The 27,669-nt window shown below is 31.2% G+C and overlaps 1 protein-coding gene across 1 annotated transcript in view; it reads right to left on the reverse strand.

Moving 5' to 3' along the window:
* LOC136968679 (YTH domain-containing family protein 1-like) overlaps window positions 1–27,669 on the reverse strand; it is a 107,792-nt gene that overhangs the window by 35,129 nt on the left and 44,994 nt on the right. The window contains exon 4 of the mRNA XM_067262684.1: window positions 2–1,511. Within this exon, the coding sequence (XP_067118785.1) occupies window positions 2–1,511 (1,510 nt within the window). The remainder of the gene's footprint in view (window position 1; window positions 1,512–27,669) is intronic.

The following is a 27,669-nucleotide window of genomic DNA, read 5'->3' on the forward strand; positions in this document are numbered from 1 at the left end:
CGTTGTTCATCTTCTTCCTGACGTTTCTCGTAATGCAGAAAGTCATCAAAAATAGAAGTAGAATGACGAAAATTATGAATTATCTTCAACACTTGTTTTCCCTTCTCTGGTGGCACTTCTTGCGTATCCCGAGAATTGGTAACTGGCTTGTTTTCATTGTTCTCCAATCGTATATGCCTGAGTTGTAAATTGGGCACATCTTTGACATAAATCCACTTTACTTTGAATTGACCTTTCCATTTATCTTGGGCCCAAACACTAGATGAACAGCTGTAGTCTACAGGTGATGTCATTTTTGCCATACCACAAAAATGTCCTGATCCATTAACACTGAATAATAGATATACAGGGCCTTTTCCCTCTCGTTCACGAAATGCCTGGTCCAATCGCTTATTTCCATGTTCTGTAGAACACCAAATAGAATATTTGATAGAACGATGAATGTCATCTTCTGAATATGATTTAATGATAAAGAATCTTGCATTTTTAGGATTTAAATCAAAATCTTTTGGATTATAGTTATTTTCCATTCGCAATTTATCCAAAACAGGATGTGATGGGAAATTATCTCCCCCAGTATTATGGCTCTGAGCAATTGTAATTGTTTGTTGTTGTTGTTGCTGCTGCTGCTGATGCGGAGAATTATAACCTGGTCCAGATGGTCCACCACTACGAACACCCCTAGGAGCACCCCAGGGAGCTGACCTTGCTTGAGGTGTTGATGGTGGAGGTCCCATCTTTCCACTTCCCGAAGTACTACTGTTTCCACTACTATTGCCATTTTTACTTTCCCAAGTTCCAATATCCATGCTAGGAGAATTATGTTTACCAGAAAGCATTGGAGCCGGTGGAATAGATTTTGGTTTCATCTTTGGCTGAGGTTTTGCAGGTTGACTGGCAATTGACGCCCATGTTTTTTTGGAGCCAACAGGCTGTCCTGATCCACTTGTCCCAGCATTTGACATTGAAAGAGAGTCTGTTGGAGGAGATACAAATTTCTTCCCCAGCTGATGGTCATTCATTACATTGCCAGAGCCTGGTGCAACTCCTTTTGAATAAGCATCTTTTGTAAATTGATTATCACCTTTATGTTCATTTAAGGAAAGTCCACCCATTCCTTGTTCTACATGTTTTAAACCACCTCGATCCATTCCTTGATCATAGGAATCCCTATAATATTCATCATGATATGCTCCATGACTGCCAGTTTTACGAGAACCACCCATGCTAGAATTTCCCCACGCAGAATAATCACCACTGCTACCTGGAAAAAAATTAAATCCTTGGTTGTAGCCACTAAATCCACTCTGACCAAACATGCCATCCATGTAATGAGAATGTTGGTCTCCGCTACCCATCTGTCCACCATAACCTCCAAGAAAAGTCATTGGATCACCACCATTACTCCATGCTCCATCTAAGCCTTGATTCAAGTAAGGAAATGACATTGAAGCATAATAGCTTGGCATATAATCTGCCATACTTGAAGAAGACAATGGTGGATTATATGTCTGCAATAAAAAAAAATAAAGGCAATTATAAAAAAATTTATTTATAATTCGATTCAGAATATGATAAATTACAGGAAATTCTTATCCAACACAATAGTTACATTGCACAGAAACCACATTAAGCAATTTTCAATATCATGGAGGAAAATATGGCTTTATGAATGAAGAAACAGTAACGTTTCTATTTTTAAAATAAAAAAAATGAGCAGGAAAAAAATTCGTTTTTAAAGGTAAATATTTAAATTATGAAAAAACATCTAAAAACAGTTAAACAAAATTAAAAATGAATTAAAATGTTCAATTATTCAGTTTTCAATATACCGAGGATTCGTGAATGTATGAACTGTTTAATGATGTATGAATAATAATAATAATTTGGAAAATGAAGTTATTTCTCACATTGTCGTTATTGTTCAAATAAACTTTTCTTATTTCTCTTTACTTGATTATAAAAAATTTTTTAACTGCACACACCAAAATCTTCATGTATTTATTTATTTAAATACACTTTGGCATGTTGGCCTTTTTCAAAGTGCATAATAAAAGGTTACAAAAGGAAAACACACAACATGTACAAATTTGCATTGGACAAGCCTTTCCTATATTACCAATTCCATTTCTATAATTATTATTATAAATCAATTTGATATTAATTATTATTGATATATATTATAAGAAATGATAGTTTCTAATAAATATCAAATGTTTGTTATAATTAGCAAAAGAATTAAAAACACAGTTTATACTGGTGTCCAGAACTTAACATTTGTTGTCATAAAACTAAATTATTAAAAAACATACCAATTGATAAGATATGGTATTAATATAGTATTCAAAATTTATATAAATATCTCAACAGATAAACTTAATATACAACTAAATAAACAACAACTAACCCATTATATATAAAGACCAACAACTGCCGAATTATCGGGCTAGCAAATGGCTATAGTAATATTAATAATTTAGGTTAATTTGGTACTAGAGTTAGGCGTTAGGCGCCATCTCTTGCTAAATTTAATAATTAGAATTTTAATTAAATAATTTAAATAAATTTAGGCTTAACTGGAAGAAAAGAATCGGCCCAAAGCGGGATTTGAACCCGCAACTTCTGCTATCCGTGCAGACACGTTACCAGTTACGCTACCCGGACCTTCGGTCCGATCCTCCCCTTCCAGTTGATACAAGATTACCGTACGACCATCGACGGCTTTGGGAGTGCCTTTGGGAGAACGTGGGCAATTAATGTGTCCTCAGCCGGCATTGTAATAGCCGTCGATGGTCGTACGGTAATCTTATATCAACTGGAAGGGGAGGATCGGACCGAAGGTCCGGGTAGCGTAACTGGTAACGTGTCTGCACGGATAGCAGAAGTTGCGGGTTCGAATCCCGCTTCGGGCCGATTCTTTTCTTCCAGTTAAGCCTAAATTTATTTAAATTATTTAATTAAAATTCTAATTATTAAATTTAGCAAGAGATGGCGCCTAACGCCTAACTCTAGTACCAAATTAACTTAAATTATTAATATTACTATAGCCATTTGCTAGCCCGATAATTCGGCAGTTGTTGGTCCTTAATATACAACAATTATGCAAACAAATGTATCAAATACATTTCATATTCAGGGAATATGTATTTTTAAGATCTGTGTCACACCTATGAATATGATATCTAGGACTAATAGCACTCCAGAAAATCTTAATATAAGTTTCAAGAATTTCATTTCTATTAATGACACATTAGACTACTTCAAAAATGTATAAAGCATCTGTGATTTTACATAGTATCTCCCAACACTATCAAAATGACATTGATCTTTTTCCCAAGTAAAGAAAATTAAACCAAATCTTAATTTTCTTATGATAATAGTTTAATCAGATTAGTTTTAATTAAGCATTTTTTAAATTAAGGTAAATATTTATTCTTTTACCTGTGAATGTACTAAACCATATTTATTGAAAATGTCAATAACTTTTTAATTCAGTTAGTAACATAGTGTTTCATTTTCTGGAAAAAAACAAACAAAAAAAAATTCAAATAGCTCTTCAAAGTTGAGCTGTTTCCAGTTCAAATATATGCCAGCAGCAGTTCAATATTTTTTGCTTCTCAGTTCCATTCCAAAATCAGATTTAATTCACTGACCTCTTTTATGTAAAGGGATACAAAATAAGAATAAATTACAAAGAGAATGAAATAAAAGAAATCAAATAATAGAGAGGTTGCGGCTGACGTTACTGCAATGAAAACGTGTGCGTCGGACATTTTGCGCCGACTGCCTGTAAGCCTAGAAGTTTGACAAGGGCGTTTGAAACATCAGTAGAATCATGCTCAACGTTCCAAATGCCATTGTCAAACTTCTAGGCTTACAAGAAGGCAGCACCGAATGTCCGACATACACGTTTTTGCGATGAAACCATCCGCCGCAACCTCTCTAATATATAATTTATTATTATTAAACATAACCAAACAGTAAAGTTTAAAGTTTTAATTTCACACAGTGGAATTAAAATATATAGAATGTCAAAAAAATCTCATTTATTATAATCTGATGTTATCTTTCTTTCTTTAACCAAAAACTACTTGTCAATATTTCTATTGCTATAACTACATATCAATTTTAGGCAGATGTAATTCCATGCCTAGGTCAGTTACAGTTTTTGATAGAAGTGAATTTATGATATTTATACATACTTGTATACAAACAATTTACCTAAGAATAACTCCTACCCCAGCTTTCTTTATACAGTATTTAGAAATAGTTAACTTTTTATCAGATTTCTTCTTCCTATACAATCTAAGAAACATTTTAATTCTAATAAAATAAATTTGGTTATCTTTCCTCAAACAATGTAAACACAAGGCAAGAAAATTCTGAAAGTACATCACTAAGAAATGCCTTCCAAGTAGGCATTAAGTTGAATTAAAACTGAAGCAGTTTCAATGTCATAAGATATACACTTGTTACCAACTTCTGTTTTGACATAAGTGCTACAATGTTTTTCCTGAATATGAAATATAAAATATCATTAGTTTCTGGTAACTTTACAATATTGTAAAGGTGCTATGTCTTATCTTACAAGGCATTCATGAATCCAAAACCGGAATGCTAATGTATCTTTTCTTTATTAAAAATAATGATTTAAGAAAATAAAATACAGTAAGACCCTGCTTAACACTGCCTCGATATAACGTGGTCTGCTCGAAGCCTAAAAAACAGCTAAAAATTTACACCGATTCAAATTATTGCGGCATTTCATTGATTCGTATGTAATATGATTCTGATTGCCACCTTTTTTCTGATTGGTTCATGTTTACGAACACGAACCAATCAGAAAAAGGTGGCAAAAAGGTGTACTTTCTTTAAATCTATGTTTGTTTGGTGCAATTTCGGAAAAAATATAACATCACGAATGCCATAGGTGATATTGGCTTTGCTTGACAAGAATTAACTGATAACTGCACAAACAAAGTCTGGAAGTAGTTATGGCTGAAGGTATCCAAGAATTCTCAATGAGAAGAGCCTATCACTGTATCATTAGGTTGACAACTTGGTCAACTTAGTCAATACAGCGGAACTAGGAGATGTAGACAAGCAAAACATTGGAGTTACAGCAGGTTTCTGGTGAGAGCCTTATCAACAATGACCTTCAAGAACTGTCAGAACAAGGAATTCATGCAGAACTGGACAATAGTGATTCTGAAAATGAAGAACCCAAAAAATCTTTAATTTCCTTAGTAAAAGTTTGGTAACAATAACCAAAATCATTGATCAAATTTTAGCAAACGATCCAGATTTTGAAAGGAGTTCAAAAGCAAGACAAGGTGTTTTGGATGTGATCTCTTGCTACTGACATTTGCAAAGAAAGCAACAAATGAAACTACACGACTTCATTGCAAAAAACAAGAATTTCAGAAGAGCCAGGACCTTCGTCACAAATAATGAACTTTACATTTCTGTGTGCATATGTTTGTGTGTTGTTTAACATATATTATTATACAAATTAATATAAAAATAACTTAAAATTAAAGTAAAATTTGTTTATTTTTCGTCATGTGTTCCCCATCCTATTTACTCTGTGTTAAAATGACCTTGTTTAATGCTATTTCGTTTAGAACTTTGTCATCTAGGAACGCATCCCCACGTTAAACGAGTCTTACTGTATTTAAAGCACAAATTTTTCGGGATTACTCTAGTTTATCTTCAGAAATTTTACACACTTAAAGTTCAGAACAATTTAAAATTTAAAAAATTTTTTAGAATACGATAGCTGTTAAATAATTTTTAACAATTACTGTAATTGTCTCCAAAAAATATATTGTGTAAGCTTGTATAAGTAAATAAATGTCCTAAATCACAGATGTGTGATACTCTAGAAAAAATGAATGACAAAACAATTTCCCATCTGTTATTTTGCTGGGCAAAGTTCGTAAGCAAAATCAAAAGGGAATTTCATAAAAAGGATTCCCAAGCATGGGAGAAGGTATCCACTCTTGTGATTGATGGCTGGTTCTTTAAAAAGATGCTTTGTAAACTCCATCTTTTCTACATGCATCTAACTGGTCCCACTTAAAAATCTAAAAAGGATGCAGATTTGCAAAGCATCTTTTAAAGAACCAGCCACCAATCACAGGGAGGCAAATACCTTCTCCCATACTGGAAATCTTTGTATGAAATTCCTTTTTGATCCTGCTTACAAACTATTGCCCAGTGGAATGATGTCAGTCATTGCATATACAGTAGAGAGTCGTTAATCCGAACACCAGTAATCCGAATGATTTTCAGTCGGACTGTGTCGTGCCGAATCGAACGTTTTTGATACTATATTTACTTTGTTTGTACAAAATAAAAAAATAATTTTTAACGATACAATAGCCTCGATTATTATTATAAAAATTTTCATTAGGCTTAAAATCGACGAAAATTCAACACAAAGTGACACGCAACGGAGAAAAATTTGAACATTGGACAGGTTAATATATTTTTTCGTACATAATTGGTTATCCAAACAAATCACTAATCTGAACAACCCCAGTCCCCAATTGATTCAGATTAACGACTCTCTACTGTACATTTCATACAATAGATATCGCATTCATTTTTTAAAGACAGACTAGTTCTATCTTCCACATTTTACTCATTAATCTGAAGATGACGATTTAAAATTATTGAAAATATTTATCTAATTAATGTTTATTTTTTTGCTATATTTTCTAGATTTTGTGTATGCAGGCTGTTTTTATCAATCTCCAATGGAACATAAAACAAAGACAAGTGTAAATAACAAAATGAATTTATTACCAAAAGTTAGATACAAACATGGTTACTTTTTGACATAATCACTGTGAAAATTGAGGCATTTGTCATATCTGTGGAAGAGCTTTGCAATCCCCTCTTCATAGAATGTTGCAGCCAATGACTTGAGACGGGCCGTAATGTTTTGAATGTCATCACACTGACCGTCTAGACACATTTTCAGTTCAGGAAAGAAGTGGAAGTTGCTTGGCACAAAATCAGGGCTATATGCTGGATGTTTAAAAAGTTCCAAGCTAAGTGGAAGTCTTCACACCTTTAATGTAGAATGAAAACATCCACCTCTTTCCTGAACTGAAAACATGGCTAGGAGGGCAGAGGTTCGAGACTAATGATGATTTTCAAAACAATGTTAAGGCCTATCTCAAATCACTGGCAGCAACATTCTATGAAGAGAAGATTGCAAAGCTCTTCCACAGATATGACAAATGACTCAATCTTCACGGTAATTATGTTAAAAAGTAACCATGTTTGTACCAAACTTTTGGTAATAAATTCATTTTGTTATTTACACTTGTCTTTGTTTTATGGGCCATCGAAGGTTGAAAAAAACTACTCTCATATATATATATATATTATTCCATCCAGTTATTAGGAGACAAACATTGATCATTTTATGCTTCAGACCATTGACATACACTCAAGTTAAACTTCTAAATATATATTATAAACTTCTAATTCTAAAAGTTGTTTCCATCTTTTGCTTTATATATTTACAATTCCAGAATTCAAATATAATTGCTCATCAATAAAATGTTAAGTATAAAATTAGGAATGAAATGAAACATTCTGAAAAATTTGGTACTATATATAATATATATAAATACTTATAGGAAGAATAAAAAGGGTCCTACTATATCCTTCATGAATACCAACAGAATACAATTATCCTGCAAGAATACAATTAATTATTTTGTTGAAATATTAGTACAATTAGTACTAATTAATTTTTGAAAACACTTTCTAATAAAATAATTTTAGTTCTTCTGACAAGCATTTCAACCCCCAATCTCATAGAAATGATATGTTTGGCAATTGTCCATGAACTTAATGCTTTATGTGTTTGCAATTATACTGTGACTACTGCAGAAAGGCCAACTAGTCTTGAAAACTCAAACAGCATTTTAGATGGCAATGTATTTTTTTAAACCCTATTCCAAACACATTAGCATCAAACATAAAAAAAAATCATCTCATAAGGGCTAATGAAAACAGACAGGCAACTTTCTATTTTTCTTGATAAAACTGGGTTTCTTCAATTCTTACGACTAGATAGGATTTTTCAACAACTGGTCTAATGGGCCAATCCTCATTGACACAACGACTAAAACAAACTCGGGAATATGTTAGAATAACCAACATATGTTTTTAGTCTATATTTTTAACTACATATTCTGCAATTGAATTTACTACACATCTATTATACTATCTATGCATAGAGACCCACAAAAATTATGATGAGTCTTTTGTCAACACATCTTTGCTCTCGCCCTGCTAGGGTCGAATCATTAGTAATTTCTAGTGCTTGCAAGTCAAGTAAATGTACTTATAGTCCTTTGATATAGTTATTTCTGTTGACAACTGTAGGAACTTCTCTTTATCCAATAAAGAGAAAAATCAACTGGTTGTCATCTCTTCAATGTAAAACATTTAATTAACTCTCACACATTTGCCAATGAAATCAAATGTAATGTCATATTTGTTTTTTTGTCTTTTTAGTTATGCTTCTTGTCATTATCCATTTAGCAGTTTGTTTCTCTCTAATGGGGACATATTTACATACAATATGTGCAAAGCTGGACAAGGCAAGTAAATGACTATTCTTTCTAAACTCTGGTGCATAGATGACTCCTCAAGAACAGATCAAACACTTCCTTGGGCACATCAATGCCTTCATGAACTTCAACTATCTTATGTAGTCACCTTCACCCATCAACTATCACCTGTTTGCTATTGGAAAATCCATTTTATCTTGCTTATATATCTAGTCTTCTTTTGAACCTTAAAACCTCAACCTTTTTCCAAAAATAAATGTTCTAACCAATAAAGTTCTGCTATAACCTTTAGTTTGCTAAAGCTCCAAGTCTGATTTTTCAAAATGAGGCAACATCCTATACACTTTCCTTTTTAATTTCAGTTGGTCACTTAATTCTGGAAGTTCTTGTTTTGACAAAACTTGCTGATGATATTGCAGAATGACATATCATGTGATGCAAGGGAACCAGTTTCCTCTTTCCTGAAACCAAGATTGTGCTTGATGACTTTTCTGAACTAAACAAAACATTACTTCCACACAATATTTCTTGAATCTGATCCAATAGAACAAATTCTTTGTGAAAGATCTACTGAACATAATCAATATTGTTTTTTGACTTTTGAAATCAAGGTTTTTTTAAGTCTTACAGAGCTTGAAAAATATCATTCATTATTTTGTCTTTTTTGAAATCATACTGGACACACCGAGTATCATCAATTACAACTGAGTTAAACAATAAAGAATAAACACAGATTGAATAAACTCTTGACAAATTTGCATTTAATTGTTCTATTCATTAGTCAAACAGTGTAAAATAAACCTAGCACAGATCTGTTTTTCAAAAACCTTCCATTAAGATTTTGAAAACTGTTTATCTGCTAATTTTGAGTCTATCTTCAATTATTTAAAGAATCATTCATCACTCTTTCATCAGTTAGAAAGTTTCCATAGTTATTTTGTCCATCTTGAAACAAACAATGTTTGCTCTTTGTTCCATTACAAAGAACTGTCACAATGTTCTGTATGATACAAATTCATAAACTGTGCCTGAACAGCGAGAGAGAAGAGACTCTTTCTTGTTAGCGGTACAAAACTTTTAATACAGAGATATAACACATCTTCATTTATGTGAACACATCACTTTGAGAATAAAAATTACTGTCAGCACACATTTTTATGAAATCCCTGTTTTGTCAATATTTCCGACGACTGAACATTTTCTCTTCACTTTTCGATGTACCATATAAAAATGTGAGATTCTATTGGTATTAGCATAACATTAAATTCAAAGTTGACTATTCAATCAATTACATTAGCAAATAGGTAGCATTTCCATTATCAATATTACAAATTTACATTTTTTTTTTTGCTTCACATCTCCGGTTTTTATTCAGATTACAGCTTCAATTTTTATTAACAGCAAGCTTCACTTTTCAGTCACACATAGCACCTGGCATTAGCATTTGTTATGTGTTAACTGTTAATTATAATGATCTAGTTTATCCAACTAGATTCATTAAAGTAATTGCTCACTTGATGGAAAACAGAGAATTGTCAAAAATAAAATAAAATATTTTATTTTAAAAGAACTATTAGAAGGACAAGACCCAAAGAAAACAAAAGAGGATACAATTAATTTAAAACCAGGAAAGAAAAAGTATCACTAGGAATATTTTATCACTGGACATACTGTGTGTGGCTATTGTATTAAAGAAAAAAAAATAGCTACCATTAATAAATTATTACCAATAACAAAAAAAAAAGTTTTCTCAAGGATGTTTTTCATGAAAAACATTCTTAAGAAAAACACTTCTTCGTATTGGTTTCCGACAATGAAACATCAGCAAAAATACAATATATTGGATTTTAAATATCATTTATTTTACATTCAAATCACTTGTATAATACAATTTCTCTGTAAAGAGTGGAATCTTCTAACTACTACTATGTCTTCAAAGACCTTAAAGAACTAGAGAGGCCATTTCGTTGCATGCAGACAGACATTTTGTTAATGCTCAAAAAAATTCTTAGAACATAATAGCTTAATTTATTATGTCATAAGGCCAGATTTTTAGGTGCTACATGTTTTTTTATTTTTTATTTTAGGGGCATTAAAAACTATCTGAATTAAGCATAAATATCATATATAAATATGTATCGAATGATAGTGGGGGGTCTAGAACTGCCCTCTTTTCTACCTATTATAACGTTTAGCACTTTTTGCACTTATTCTTTCTATATTTGCACTTAAATGACAATTCCAGAGGTAATATGATTGCTACCGGGGCCGAAGCATTCGCACCTTGCTCAGTGAGGGATTAACGGTTAGTGAGAGGATAAGTCAAAATTTAGTGAACTCAAGTTCTAATGTAATTAGAGAATTGCAATTTCGTTTAAAGGAGTGATATACATAGCTAATAAAAATATTTGAAGAAATCATTACTAAAAAGCAATTTACTACAGATTTTCTTCATTACAAATAATATAAAATAATGAATACTATCAAAAATATTCTAATTGAAAACTTTCATATATATGTAGGGAGAAGAACAATGAAGGAAAGTATGGTACAATTATGATCCAATTGTCAGCAAAATAGGTGAAAACTTCGTTAAGTCTTTTCCTGCCTTTCTCAACCATCGTCGTCGTCCCTCTCTTCTCGTTCGCACCCCCTTGTTTATTTTCTTAACAGTTTAGGAGTTTCACTCATATTTATTGTAAATCTACAAGCCCTGTTGAGAGAAAATTCAAAATTTCTGTTAGTGAAGGAACTGGAGAGTGGAAAAATGGCAAAAAGATTGACTACGAGCTAACTTTGTGAGATTTTGCAAGAATTAAAAAAATTATTTCTGATGGAAAAGTTACTCAGTGTGATGTATGCAATGTGACAGTAAATGTCAATGAAAAACATCAAAAGTCTAGGATCCATCAACATATAAGAAGTACAAAACATCAAAAAAAAAAAAAATCAAATCCTTGAAAGAAATTTCATCAAGATAGCAACAGTTTATTGGACAGGTCTTGCAAAATGCAAGATCTGTCCAATAAACCAAAAATTAATTTTTTTCTTGATACTGCTGAAACATTTATCAGGGCAGGAATTCTATTATCGAAACTCAACCAACCGATATTTAAAAATTATCTTGAAAAATATATTGGAAAGAAATTGCCAGATCAACGTACTATTAGAAAAATTATTTACCTTCTGTCTACCAGGCAATGTTACAAAAAGTGGTAAGTACTGTAGACAAGAATCCAGTCTGCTTTATCTTGAATCAGACTACTGATGCCTTAAATAGCTGTGTTAAATATCTTGGTAGTTCCTCTAATTGGTGAATATGTGAAACCTATGTTGCTGAAAACACATTTTTTGAAAAAACTAACACCACAGTCGTTATGCAAGCTTTTAACAATGTCTGCTCAAAACTTTGTCATATCGAATTCCATCTGGCTAATGTGATCCTTATTCTTTCAGACCAAGCATCATACATGATTCTCACTTTTAACAATTTGAAAGGAATTTACCCAAATATAAAACATGTTACTTGTTTAGCCCATACTATTCATAGTATGCGTGAATGTATTTGCAATGAGTACTCTCTAGTAAATTCATATATGTCTAAAATGAAAAAAAATTCTGCTAAAGTGCCCAGCAAGAGTTCAGCAATACAAGGACATTACTAGTTTGCCTCTTCCACCTGTTCCAATAGTAACTCGTTGAGAAACTTGGATAAATGCTGTGGTGTTTCACTGTGAAAATTTTCAGATGATTTCAGAATTTCTTAAACAACTGCAGCCAGAAACTGCCACCATATATAAAATTCAACAAGTTATAAAAGACCAAAAATTGGAAGAGGAACTTCATGTAGTTACACACATTTAAGTTCTTAGAAGCAATAAAAAGTTTGGAAGAAACCAGAAATACTATGGAATATCGATAGGAAATAGTTAAAGAAACTCTAGACCACTATACGCAACCTTTCTTTTTTCTTGGGCCACATACACATGTTAGCTATTACATGCGGGCCACAACATAACAATTATAATAAAAAATGTACATAATTTCTCACTCACCCTAGAAAATTAGTGAGACTGTTGATATTGCAAACATTTTTTTTCACAATTTCATTTAAATCAGGCTTGTAACTGCTGCATGCTACTCGTAAAACGGCATCCTGGTGTGAATCAGTAAGCCGGTTTCTATACATGTTCTTTGCATATTTCATTTTTGAGTATGACGTTTCACATAGATACATTGATGCGAACAACGTAAAATTTGAGCACATTTTTTTACAGAAAGGACAAAAGGGACTTAGTGGTGTGGGCGGAGTGACAATCTATTTTTTTGCCACGAAAATTTCAAAATTTATATTTCAACTGCATTATTTACGGGTAATGTCCGGGCCACACACACAAGCTCAGCAGGCCGCAAGGTAAAAAATATAAAATAAAGTGAATGGGTTCCACAAACTTGCAGCAGAAAACAAATTCCAGAGATTTTCAACTAGTTCATCTGTTTTTTCTCATAAAACTGAACGATTTTTGGACAGATTACTAACGTGTAAAAAAATGGATTATGTACACCACAACTAAGCAATTATCATTGGCTATTTTCTTGGAAATCTGTGCCTTCTATATCAAAACTGGCCCTTCATCAACAGAAAATTTTGCTGTGTATTTGGTAGAATATAACAAGCATTATGAGTGTTACTCTCAAGCCAAGCAATTACATGAAGTTTACTCAACTGCAGTGTGCTTGAGAAGCATCTCCAAAAACAGCAGCACTGATTAACTGCAAAGGTGTAATGTTTCTTCAAGATAGTGCAAAATCTCACACTTTATTACTCAGAAACAATCCCTAGCCTTACTTTGGAAATTCTACCCTATTGTCCATATTCACCACTCTCTCACCATCTGATTTTCACCTTTTCTTGATACCTATATGGGGATAACAGACAATTCCAAAATCAAAAGGGATTAGAAAAGAAGTTAAATGATTTTTTTTTTTGCTTCTAAAGACAATTTTATAAAATATTTATAAAGTTGTTTCTCATAGTGAAAAAGTTATTAATAAAAGGTATGAGTGGATGAAGGTATTGTTAGTCACTTAGATCAGATTTTAGATTTTCCTACATTAACAAAAGTATCTGGAAACCAAATAAATAAATGTCATTTTTTACTTTGATGAGTAAAATTATTGGGTTGTTCGGAAGTAATTTCGTTTTTTCCATAGAAAAATAAACTCAATATTCTTATAATAAATATTTTATTGAATTATATATTGACCATTTTGGTCAAATACCTCTTGTCATTGTTTCTGGTAGTAGCATGATTTCACATTCATAAAAATTTTGATCGTTGTTTACAAAAAACTGATCCAAGTGATTTTTAACATTGTCACTTCAAGTAAATGTCTTACAGTTAAAAAAGTGTGTATAGACCGGAACGAGTAATAATCTGAGTGTCCCCGATCTGGCGAATATGGTTGATGTGATAACACATCCCATCTAAGCTATAACAGTTTCTGACGAGTTACCAAACTTGTGTGAAATTTGGCATTATCATGGTAAAACACTACACTTTGTTGATCAATTCTGGCCTTTTCTGTTTGATGATATTACTCAATTTGTTTACTCGATGACAGTACACTTTCAAATCAATTGTTAAATTGTCTGGTAGAAGCTCAAAAACGAATTTCTTTAAAATCCAACCATAAAGAGCATCTCTCGTTAATAACATGTGGAACCCATATATCAAGTCTTGAAATGAAATAAATTCATTTTAAGTAATAATAAACGGTTCAATTTAACAGATTTAATCTCTTAGTGATTTCATGTGTTGTTATACAACAGATTGCTTCAATCGGTACCTTTATTTTGTTTTCGTTGGCTTCAAATGGCCATCCAGAATGTGGTGTATCTTCGATATTAAAATTGCAAGAACGCAATTTTGTAAACCAGTTTTGGCACTGTCTTTCTCTCAACACATCTTCTCCAAACATGTACCACAAGTTTTTTCTTGTTTGAACAGCATTTTGATTTTTTAGTTATAAAAAAGCAAAATATGCTGAAAATGATGCTTTCGATTTTCCATATTTGATGGGTCACCGAAAAAAAAAAAAAAAACAATTGTACAGAATCAAACAAAAATTTTTACAAATAAGCCTTAAAATGTCGGCTGTCGAAGTATATAATGAAAATGTGGTTTAAAATAAAATTGGCTGGTTAAAAATATATCTAATTCCTCTAGTAAGAAAAAAACGAAATTACTTTCCGAACCACCTAATATTTTATTGATCAAAATATTCTATTACTCTTTCTCAACAGGAGGGTAGTTTTAAAATACCATTTTTTATAAATGATTTGAATGACTCATGAAAAAAAATCTTCATTTGTATTTGGTGGACTTTGAGGGGTATCATTAATTATGAGTATTTGAACATTGATCAAATCTTTACAGCAGATTTGTAGTGAGCAGCTACAAAGAGTACACAACAAATTAAGACTAAAACAGCCATCTTTGGCAAATTGTCAAGGTGTTTTTGTTTTTTTAACAAGATAATGCTCACCCACACACACTATAGAAATTACACAAAACAATAAAAGTTCTCATCTCAATTGCATTATCTCATCTTTCCTATTCTACTGACTCATCTGTCAGATTACTATATATATTTTTTATCTTTGGATACGCATACATACAGAAAACAATTTACAAATCATGCAGGTATTAAAAAAAAGTAACTCAATTTTTTAATGCTAAAAACGGTCTTTTCAAACTGCCATCCCATTGGAAATGTGAAGGTGAATATTTCGATGAATAAAATACATACATTTTTTATTCACATTTCAAAAATAACATTATTTATTTGGATACCTGATATAATGTATCGGTCTCTCACACTCCATCATCAAAGATCTCAGAAATTAAAGAATGCTGTAATACTTCCAAGAAGATAGCCAATAATAATTGCTTCACTGTGGTACATAATCCATTTTTCATTGCACAACAGTAGTCTGTCCAAAAATGGTTCATTCTTATGATGAGAATGAGAAAGAACAGATAAACAAGTTGAAAATCTATGAAATTTGTTTTCTGCTGCAAGCTTGTGGAATCCATTTACTTTATTTTATACTTTTTCTGGTCAATGCAAGTGTAGACAAATGGTTTCATTGCTTGCACCAAATCTTTCTGCAACACATTATTTAATGGATATATTTACACTGAAATAATTACATAAAACTTAAATGTCAATTCACTCAACACTTTCGACTTTGTAACATAGCATCATCATCTAGTCATGTTTTCAATTGCAAATGTGCTTATTTTTAGAATAAAATATCTTTGTTTCATTTTTATAAATGTTTTAATTTTGTCTTAAGAAACCGTATGAATTTTTTTGGTTAGCTGATAGATTTCTAATTTTTAATTAAATCTATACTCTTTTCAATGAAGAAACAAAAACCCTATTGACCGTATTCATCACAACAGGTGGCAGCACCAGCACCAAAACATCTTGAACCCTTGATACTTCTGGTTCTTTTTTTTCCTTGCTTGCCCAAGTAAACATCATCTGTTCCAAACTTTTTTTAACACATTCTGAAAATAATTCAGTTACTGTGTAATTGAAATAAAATAATGAGAGTTTTTGCACTGCATGTTGCCAGAAAACCAGGTTAAAATTAATTTTTTGTACACGTACATCATTACCACTAACATACAAAAAAACACTCCTTGACTTTTGCAATCCCCATCTGTCTTTGTATTTGTGTGTAATATTCATGTTCTTCACGGAGCTGCAAATTTTTGCAAAGTTTTACATCTAAGAATGCGACCAAACAGAGATGCAGTTAATCTTCCTTTTTGATACTTCTGCCACAAATCCTCATTTGCTTGATCTCTAGTTTGAGATTCCACTAACTGAATTTCCTGCTTTGTTAACTTGATTTCGTTGATGAGTTTGTTTTCAAGTTCAGTATGTGATAATGAAACATCCTTGAAATGCAGAACTTTATGAATAACTGATGGTTCGGGTGACTGTTCATTTGGTGCCGAGTCAAATTCTGATTTGCTAGCTGTTTCTGTTTCATCACTTTCAGACAGAGTGAACTTCTATGATTGATGTTTTTTACCAGTGATTCATGAATGACAACATAAATCTATCTTTAGTAACAATCATAACAGATAAAGTTATAAAGACATTAGTTATATTTTGTAAATATGTAATTACTTTCGGAGTTTCCAGAAAAAAATTTCTGATCCAACAGTGTTGGAGTTGGAGGATGTGATAACATGTCTGTTTTTTTTTTGGTGGGAATAGATTATTCTGCTTTGATTTGCATATCCAGCCATACATGTGCAGTGACTGCTTACAATAACTCCATTCATTTGCACCACTGCCCAGGGATGTTGAAATGTCTTCTTCTGTCCAGACTGTATTTTTCCTTTTACCATGCTTTTTGTTAAATAGGCCTAGTTTAATTTAGACCTAGAGTGACTGCCACTTTAAGTGGAAAGATCTTTACGATTATTCCACCAACTTTCTTCAGAATTTCTTTAGCTATAAAAAATTATCTTTTGTTTATGTATATTTTAAATTTACTAAATATTATAAATAAAGATTTCACACTCCAACTTGTTTCTCAATAGGCGCTAAAGTAGCAAATTTAATTTATACCTTCAAATCCGTCAACGGGTAAACAGTGATTTTACCTTTCCACTCACTAGGTAATTATAACTCTCAAGTGAAGTATAATTTTTCAGTTGTTGTTTTGTGTAAAAGCAAAGCTGATCTACAAAGTAAGCATAGAGATCCGTTAACGTGATCTTGGGCCATGCTTTCGCATTAACGTGAAATAACATTTTTGCTAAATCGTTGTCCATTGGATCAGGCAGTTCTTGCTTGTTGAACATTAATTTTTGCTTATACCTATGCCTGCTTAATTCATCTCAACCTTTATAATATTCGCTGGATATTTTTTGGAACAGAAATGATTGTAACTGATACACACGATATGTTTTTCGCATTGACTATTAACCGGCAATGGCAACACAACTTCAACATTCTACCAGAAGTCGAAGAAGGCCCAATCACATGACTTGCCTCAGGCTTTGTTTGCTTTTAGACATGGTCAATATAGTAAGGAGCTGATGGATTGCAAAGTATCCAACAGGACAGTGAAATTCTCTATCGATCATTCAATAACTGTTTAGAAAATATAAGAACCCAACAATATATTTTATTCTTCTTCCCTTACTAGAAAGTATTTAATAATATTTAAAATGTTATATGAATGTTATTAAAATCATCATAAAATGATTTTAACAGTATAAATTAAAATAAAGCAAATAATAATAATAGTGACATCATGCCTTTGTCTGGAAAATGGCAATTGGTAATGTCATTGCTGTAGCTAAGCAAGATGAAATGTTGAACAGTGAAGCTAGAGCTCTTCTTAGTGAAACATAAAAAGCTACAGGTTTATCTGTATCAACAATCAAAAAGATTTCCACCAAAGAAGAAAATGGTACAATTGTAAACACTGACAAACCTATTATATCTAGACTCTCATCTTAACACAAAATTTCCAGCAAAACACCCAAATTCAACATTCGAATGGAATGAGGTTACCCTAATACACAGGGTATTTGACAGAAAACATATAAGAGCATTAGAGGCCGCAGAAATCTACAGGGCCGAGATAAGAAGAAAACGTGCATCAACACGAATTACATTCCCGTACCAAATGCATGGAAGTGTTATTTAGACTATGTCCTACGTGGCAACATCCAGTGACTGCGAGTAGAAAGAATCTTTGTACGCACTTCCAAGTCGCAAGCAACTTCTGTCCAAGAGTGGAAGTGTGTTGTCTACACAATGGTGGCAAGACAACTTTGTCAAATGCTTGCTATGGAAAATATGACAAGCATTAAAATGTTAAATTGGAAAGGTAAATGTTATCGCTAACTAGATATTCTATAAAAATTCTTTATATTTGTTGTGTAAGTTTAAAAAAAGTTTTATTTTTAAAATGTTGCATTTACACAAAATCAGAAACTATTAAACTACGTAAAAATTATTAAACATATACAACATGTATACACAATTTATTTGTTACTATGTTTTCATTCATCTATGAAATCAGTCATTTTCTTCTTTGGAAGCATGAGCAGCAGAAGCGGCAATCAAACTTGCTTGATAGCTGCTTCCTTCACGTGCATGTAGAAGCGTCATCAGGTGGTTGCTACATGCTAAACATGGTTACTCCGGACAAGCATATTTGCTAGAATCAGTTTGTCCACTCAGTTTGGAAGCATGTTCACGCCTGCAGTTGCTGGATGCTGCCATGTAGGACATACCCTTAGACTCTTAAAGGAATATACGTTGCTTACTATACATCATAGCCGATGTTTGAACTGATTTTAAAAAATTTTTTAAAAAATTGTGTGTAGAATGTGGCTACGTTTTATAAATAGAACAGTTATTTTCGTTTGACTTTTCCTAAAGAAGGCCGATTAAGAAATGGCCGAAAACATTCATATGTTAAATTTGGGTGTTTTGTTGGAAATTTTGTGTTTAGGTGAGAATCCAAATATATGGTTCCAGTCTATTGTTGTGGTTTTTATGTACAGTACAAGCCTATTGTATCATTCTCTACATCTGAAAAGAAACAACCATGAAAATAAGTGGTAGAGCTTCACTATATCATATTTTAACATAAAATGCTGAGTTTAAATATGGTAAAATAGATAACAGAAATTTTATATAAAAAGAACCATAGTTCTTTGTCTATTCTCAAATAGACATAATTTAAAACAGTATAGTAAAGAACTGTCAGATACTTTTATTTATTTATTTAGACGAAACATGGTAAAAGTCAACACCATGGCAAAAGTAAACAGTGGAACAATGGTAGATTTATTTGTGGTTGACAAATTCCTATTGGTAAAAGTCGTTAATTTTGATTTATGCTGGAAGTATAAATGGTTTGGTACAGTACCAAATGCCAAAACAATGAAATGAATAATGCTTGTTTTTGTGGTTTGAAGAACAACTTTTGCCAAATATTCCAGAAAAAGGACAATGCTTCTCCCTTTACCATTCAATAAAATTAGAAAAACTTCATCATAACTATGAACACATTAAATGATTATCTGGTTAAAATAATAATAATAAAAAATTGCTCATTCTTATAATATACTCAAGGCAAATTTATATATATGTTACCGGCAAAACCCAATTTTACGCCGAACTAGTTTTGCCTAGGCCAAACTAGTTTGACATAAGACTGTCAGGCCAAACTAGTTTAGAATTATTATTCAAGTATATTAATGGTTAATTTAAGTTTATCATAAAACACAAATAAGTTCATTTTAAATTTTAGTTTAATTTTAAAAGTTATTTTTATTATTTCGTTTGAATTTTTGAAAATATTTTCGAAAGTTAATTACCTTTAAAAGCGCATGGCTTAATAAAAAAAATACAAACTGATAAGTACTGATTAGCTTATTTTTATTTTACAGTTTTGTACAAGTGTTGTGTCACTTCTAATCAATACCATTTTTGTTAATGTTACCCTAGGTATCGAAGATGGCAGCTCGTCTCCGATTCCAGCGATCAGAAGATGGAACAGTGGGGATGCACGTTCTAACCTAACTTAACCTATTCTAATAATTTGGTTGCTAATAATTATGGTAATTTATTAGAGTAGGTTAGGTTAGGTTAGAGCATGCGTCCCCACTGTTCCATCTTCTGATTGCTGGAAACGGAGACGAGCCGTCACCTTCGATATCTAGGGTAACATTAACCCCGTTTTTTATAATTAAGTAGACGATGTTTGGATAAATATTGTTCATCTAATTGATTGCCTTTTAATTTTATTTTAACCATTAATATACTTGAATAATATTTCTAAACTAGTTTGGCCTGACACGCTTACGCCAAACTAGTTTGGCATAAAATCGGGTTTTGCCGGTAACATATATATAATTAAACTACATTAACCAAAAAAAGTTTATGAAATTAATGAATTAGAGATCTTGAGAAGAATATGTTTTACATTTACCTCCCTAAAATTGTGACTTACATACAACTGAAAGAATCAATTAAAGCAAAAAATGCATTATTGAAACTTGCTGATAAAGAACAATTGACATTTTCTGACATCAATAGTGTTACAGCTATAGTGTCTTAAGCATGTTTTAAATATTCAATATTTATATTTGGAATCAGACCACTTAATTGAAGAATACGTCAAGCTATTTATCATTAATATTTTAGACCTCGTGAGTTGCCAGAGGAAAAAAAGCGGAATTTCTTTGATGTTGCCAATGTCACCATTACGCGAGACCCTCCGATGGCATCCGTAATGTTCGCACCCTCAGATTCAATTTTGTTTCCTTTTTCAAATATGAGGCTGTCTGCTTTACGTCTACAGTAATAACTTAAATGTAGGCTATATAAAGGAAAAAAGTCTTTTTAATAAATTTTGTTGAAATGTGTAGTTTCTGTCTTAGAAAAAACTTTTTAACAGAGTATAACATCCCCACAAAGAAAAAATATATGGTTTTGACAAATTAGCCTCTAACTGCTATTAAGCTAATGTATAACAGTTACTTTTAGCTTAAATACAACAATATGGTTAATTTTAAAATTGAAACTGAAGCACTCTCCATAACTACATTACCAGATTCTCTACCCCTAACCAATTCTGAGGCACTCGACATCTATGATGTATTTAATAATAACTAGTGATGTAACGAATAGTATATTCGGCCAAACTATTCGGCTTGATTAACACACCTATAAAAATTAGCACGCAAACCTCATTATGCAAGGACCGCGCACCCTGCTCTCTATTGGCCCGATGTCACTACAATTTTTTCTTCCAGTAGGTCTAAATTATTTAAATTAATTAATTAAATTATAATTATTAAAGTTAATATGAGATGGAGCCTAACATCTACCTCTACTGCCAAATTGGTTTATAATTTTTGTAATAGCCGTAAATAGCCCGATATGATTTGGCAGTTGTTGGTATTTAGATGTAAGTTATAAGTTATTTTATTTGCAATTGATCTTTTTAACTCTTTAATTAAACAGTAAAATTTTACTTTTACTACGTATTTGTAGAATGAATAGTACCCTAAGGATATATACATTAGTGGGGACATATGGTCTAGTTTCTCCCCAGGTGTGGAACAGTTCAAATATATTATTGGGGGGTTTCTATTTGTGAAGTTTTGTGATATTTTGTTGCTATTGTTTTTGTCAATATTTTTAAAATTAACATAATTTCAAATGTTATCTTTTGCATATAATGAGAAATGCTCATTCTTTGCTTTATATATAAAATAAATTATATAGTAGTTACTCATCTTCTAGAAATAAATAATTATTTCATTAAATACGATAAGTTTCGATAAAACGTTTCGTGAATCATTTTAAAATATCGTAAAAAATATTAAAATACACAAGAATACGAATATAACATAATTAACTAAACAATAACACTAATGCCCGATACATTCTAACCTACACGCCATCAATGCCATAAGATATTGGGCTATATAAAGGCTATATTATTATTTTAATTACGAAATAATTTACTAGAGTTAGACACTATTTCTTATTAACTTTAATAATTATAATTTAATATTTAGCATTAATAAAAGTTTCCAAAATGATTAATTTACTGTGTTTTTGTTATTTCTTACTCCTGTTTTTAGGTATTCAGTATTCGGCCAAATAGTGATTAAATATTCTGTATTCGGCTGAATAGTGATTTAAATATTCGGTATTTGGCCAAATAGCGAAAAATAGGCCGAATAGGCCAAATACTGGGTAGTAACCGAATATTCGTTACATCACTAATAACTCTGTGTAAACAATACTAGTTTTATATATCATAATTTCCTGCTTATAATCATCAGGTGCAATTTCTTGTTGACAAAAATGTTATCATCATAATTTGCAAAAGTTTGTATCATTTCCTTTCTTGGTACATCAATAACAAAATAATACAATTTGTAAGAAGGACATTTAACAATCTACTATATAAAGCTGAAAAACTGGGTTCTGTCCTGGTATGCCAAAAATGGCCACTAAGGCACCCCTAGCTATTATTTAAACTAACAATATAAATTATTTTATATTTTTACAGTATAATATTCAGTATATTATTATTTTTATTTGTAATTTAGTATGCCCTGATGCCTGCATCGAGCCTTCCGACTGGTTAAGAATAAATATTAACAAATCTATGAGAAAATTAAAAATTCATTTTAAAACTGTATAATGAAAGTTTAAAATCTATAATTATGAAAATACATTCGTCTGTAACTTAAACAGCAGAGCAACTTTGCACACAAGCGAAAACAATACTTCAGTAAAATTAGTCTGTCTTGGGTTCATTTTTCAAATTTAACTGTTTATTCCTTTTCTGACATGTTGAATATATTTTATTTTATTTCTCTTTTTTATAAAGCCTGTGTTTGAATTGTATTTCAGAGGGCATCAGTGTCACTTAGTATTAAAAGTGTGTTGGTTTCAGCTCTCTTGGGGATTAATCAGGTGTTGACTGGCTGTGACAACATGTTGCTGAACTGTTTTGCATAATTTTAATTTCGTATTTTTGCCAGGTAGGTAAATTTTTTATTATTGTAATAATATAGGCTTATAACTTCCCTTTGCTCAACACCGGAAGATAGTCAATTACGTACCTCTAAAAACCTGTTACCGGTGCATATTTAATCATCAAAAAACAAAAAACTAGATTTGACGAATGTTTTCGAACCTTCCAAGGTTCTTCATCAGGTTGCAATGACTTTCCATTAAAATGTCATTAAAATTGAATATTAGTTGAAATTCGAATACATAAAACTCGGTGAAGTTCTACCAGGCATGCGCACTATATAGAGCCTGACTTTAACCAGGCAAGGATCATCCTCTATACACCTTACATTGAACATCTAAAGTGGTTTGACGCCTTGTATATCTACAAACTCAACAATACATGCATCAACTGCAAAGAGGAATTAAATACACACCAGTAACAGGCTTTTAGAGGTACGTAATTGAATATAGGTTTATTTCTATTGTAATGGCATCAAGTTGTCGCAGTTTGTCAGTTTGTTTATGTTAATTTCATATGTATGGAATATTGTGTATTAATTATTATGCAGGGGATTCTGTATTGATGCATTGGTAATTGTTTTTATGTATTGGAAATTGTAATTATGCACTGGCTATTCTATTTATGTATTGGAAATTGTAATTACACACTGGCTATTCTATTTATGCAATGGATATTTTATTTTATGTAATACTTATTATATTTATGAATGATATTGTACACTATATTGTACTTGTATTATTGTACACTATATTGTACACTACTTGTATTATATTTTGTGTATTGATGTTTGTTTTATATTTGATATGTTCCTTTGATGTTTTGTTTACTTTGTTTCCCATAAAAAGGGTAAAAAAACCTTGTACTAAATAAATATTTCTTGTAACTTGTTTGATATAAAAAACAGGTCTCTTGCCTGATAAAGGCCCCTTAAAGTGGTTAAAAATTCAGTATATTAATTAAATAATTGTAAATAATAAAAAAATTTCAATATTGTAATCTAAATATGAAAGAAAGAAATCATCATCTCACACCAAGTAATTCTTACCAGATAAAAATTAAGACCATTGTCTATTGGCATTACTAAATTTTAATAATTAAAATATAAAAACCATGCAAGTACTTTTGCCATTTATAGAATGTCATCTTCAGGTGAAAAGAATGAATTTAAGAATATAAAATCTTAACTTTATCATTAACATGTTTAACAACATGTTACATTTAAAGGGTATGTTATCAATTGTATATCCAATCCAAGATCAAATGAAAACAAAAATTATTTGCAGCCAGGAGTTAATTTCATAAAATATTGAAGAGCAAAACCTATCTTGGGAGCTCTAGAGTGGGCCTATTACAAAGCTTCAATACCTCAATGAATAACACTTTCCAGATAAATGGTCACAGTCCACATTGTATAAGGAGGACAGATTAGTTCCACAGGAGCACAAAGCTATGATTGAGTGCACTTCCAGATATTTCCATGGAAAGTCTAATATTTCAAATATCATCTTGGTGCTCTATTACGTGACTGTAATTTTCTTGTCATGGCACCAATATAAATCACCTTTGCATCACTGTTTCAGTATTGTAAGGAAACTAGGTAAATGCCTGATCTTTCTAAAATAGTTAAACCATCTCTATCATTATATAATATTCTGATAAGGGCAACTGTGCTTTTATTTGAAGGTTAAATCCTAATTTTCAAAACCTCCAGGTGATGTGCAAGGACACAAACCCAAGATATGGAGTGGGTGGGTTATGTAAATGAGATCCCTTTTCTTTGCTTCTAATGTTGGGGTAGAAAGATTTACATATACAGATGTAAAGTGATAAGAAAACATTTAATTTAGCATGTATGTTCTAATTAGAACATATTAATGATAAATTTAAGGCTGTATATCTATGTTCTAAAATTTGTTCTTTTTGACTTAAGATGACATTCTATAAATGTTGAAAATACTTGTTATTTTTGTATTTTAATTACAGTAGAGAGTCGTTAATCCAAATCAATTGGAGACTGGGGTTGTTCGGATTAGTGATTTGTTCGGATAACCGATTATGTACGAAAAAATATATTAACCTGTCCGATGTTCAAATTTTTCTTCGTTGCGTATCGCTTCGTGTTGAATTTTCGTTGATTTTAACCCTTAGCCTGCCATTTGCCATGCCCTCTTATTTTGTAAAACGGCCAAGGTCAAAATAGGTGAATCAGGCATTATTATTTTAAAAATTAACTAAAAATTGTATTATTATTTTATTCATATAAAAAAAAATCACATATATTTATCAATATAGTTAGTTTTAAATACGACATATTTCAATAAAGTTTGTTTGAAAAATTTATGAGAAAAAAAAAATAATATATGATAACTGACATTCAGACTTGAAAATTTGTTACTATTTGTCAAAATTAACATTGCCTGGTTACTTTATTCTTATTGTCACTGAGCCAATACGACATACAATATTGTTCTGTACAATTTGAAATAACATTTATGCATGTACGTTTATTCGTTGTGAAATTATCGCACATTATATCAAACATTTGTTTAAAATCTGAACTTTATTCTGCTTTCGAATAATATAATGAACTAATATACTTTATTCGTTTTATATCAAACAAGATTATTTATTTTCGTAATAAACATATGATTACCAGTAGCAATAGATGTAACATTTTCGGATATTTTAGATTTAAAAATAAATTAAAAATTAAAAAAATATATAAAATATCAGAACTGAAGGTCATAACTTGAATATTTATGATGCATTAACATATTATAGCTGAATAAACTTATTATAGCATTAATGAACTTATTACAGTAATATTATTGCATAAATATTCTAAAAATAAAATAAAAATTAATCAGAAAATGAAAAATTAAGGAAAAACCATCGATAATTAAAATTTTTTAAGTCGACAAAACACCACCAGGACAAAAATATGTAAAACAGACGATAAACAAGACAATACTGTCAAGTGCTGACATCTGTTGTCGATAAATTTTATAAAAATCGATTTTTAACAGGGTAACGACGAATCGGCACCCTGACCGTTTTGCGAAACAATTAGGGTAACGCTAAATCGGTACCCTGGTCGGGAAAGGGTTAAGCCTAACAAAAATTTTTATAATAATAATCAAGGCTATTGTATCGTTAAAAATTATTTTTTTATTTTGTACAAACAAAATAAATATATTGAAGAATATAAAAACACGAAAATTATACTTTAGAAGTAAATCTAGTATCAAAAATGTTCGATTCAGTATGACACAATCCGACTGAAAATCGTTCAGATAACTGGCGATTTGGATTAACGACTCTACTGTACTAAAGTTTAGTAACAATGGTCTTTATTTTTATCTGATAAATAATCTAAATTTTGTTGTAAATTAATTATTATAAACTTTTTAAACAGCAAGCTAACAATGCTTAAATTAATCAATCACTTGGACACCAGACATTATATGACTAAGGCAGGGGTTGCAAACTGGCAGCCTGCAGGCCAGATACGACCCATTAAAGCTTCATATCCAGCCAACAACCTTCATGATTTCTTTTCTAAAAAAAAATTGATGTTTCTAACATCTTGGGGATATAGAAAACCTTCTTACTTGAACCAAATAACTGGGGTAAATTGTTTCTTAGGTGCAAACATCGAGGATAGAAAAAAAAATAAACAGAAAAAAACTCAAACTTCTTTTAAGGGCATTATAAAGCATGGCGACAAAAGGGCCTTTGTTAGTCTTTTTTTGTTAGTTTACAGTACAGTTTACAGAATAATAATGAATACAGCCTGTGTCTAATATACATCTATTGTCTGGCTCTCTGCTGTTTGAGTTTGCAATCCCTGGGTCTAAGGTTAAACTTTGGTATATCACAGGGTCTAAAATATTCAACATTTTGGATTTTTCTGGTAATGTACTATTCTTTCTTCTTTAAGAAGTGTATTTCTATTCCAACATATCATGTCAGTGAGTAAATCACTCACTCAGAGAATCCAATATAGTTTTATCTACAGATAGCCAAAAGAGTAAAATAGATCTGTATTAATTAAAGAAACTTTAAAAACTTATTTCTTGCACTTTATTAGTAGTTTTGAAGCATCAAAAAATTTGATTATGTAAAAAACTTATACAGTAGAGAGTCGTTAATCGGAATCGCCGGTAATCAGAACGATTTTCAGTCGGACTGTGTCGTGCTGAATCGAACTCTTTTGATACTAGATTTACTTCTAAAGTATAATTTTTATGTTTTTATATTTTTCAATATATTTATTTTGTTTGTACAAAATGCAGAAATAATTTTTAATGATACAATAGCCTCGATTATTATTATGAAAATTTTCGTTAGGCTTAAAATCGACGAAAATTCAACGCAAAGTGACACGCAACAAAGAAAAATTTCAACATCGGATAGGTTTAAATATTTTTTCGTACATAATCGGTTATCCGAACA

Source organism: Centruroides vittatus, unplaced genomic scaffold (genome assembly GCF_030686945.1).
Source record: "Centruroides vittatus isolate TY-2023 unplaced genomic scaffold, ASM3068694v2 contig_1506, whole genome shotgun sequence".
Lineage (NCBI taxonomy): Eukaryota > Metazoa > Arthropoda > Arachnida > Scorpiones > Buthidae > Centruroides > Centruroides vittatus.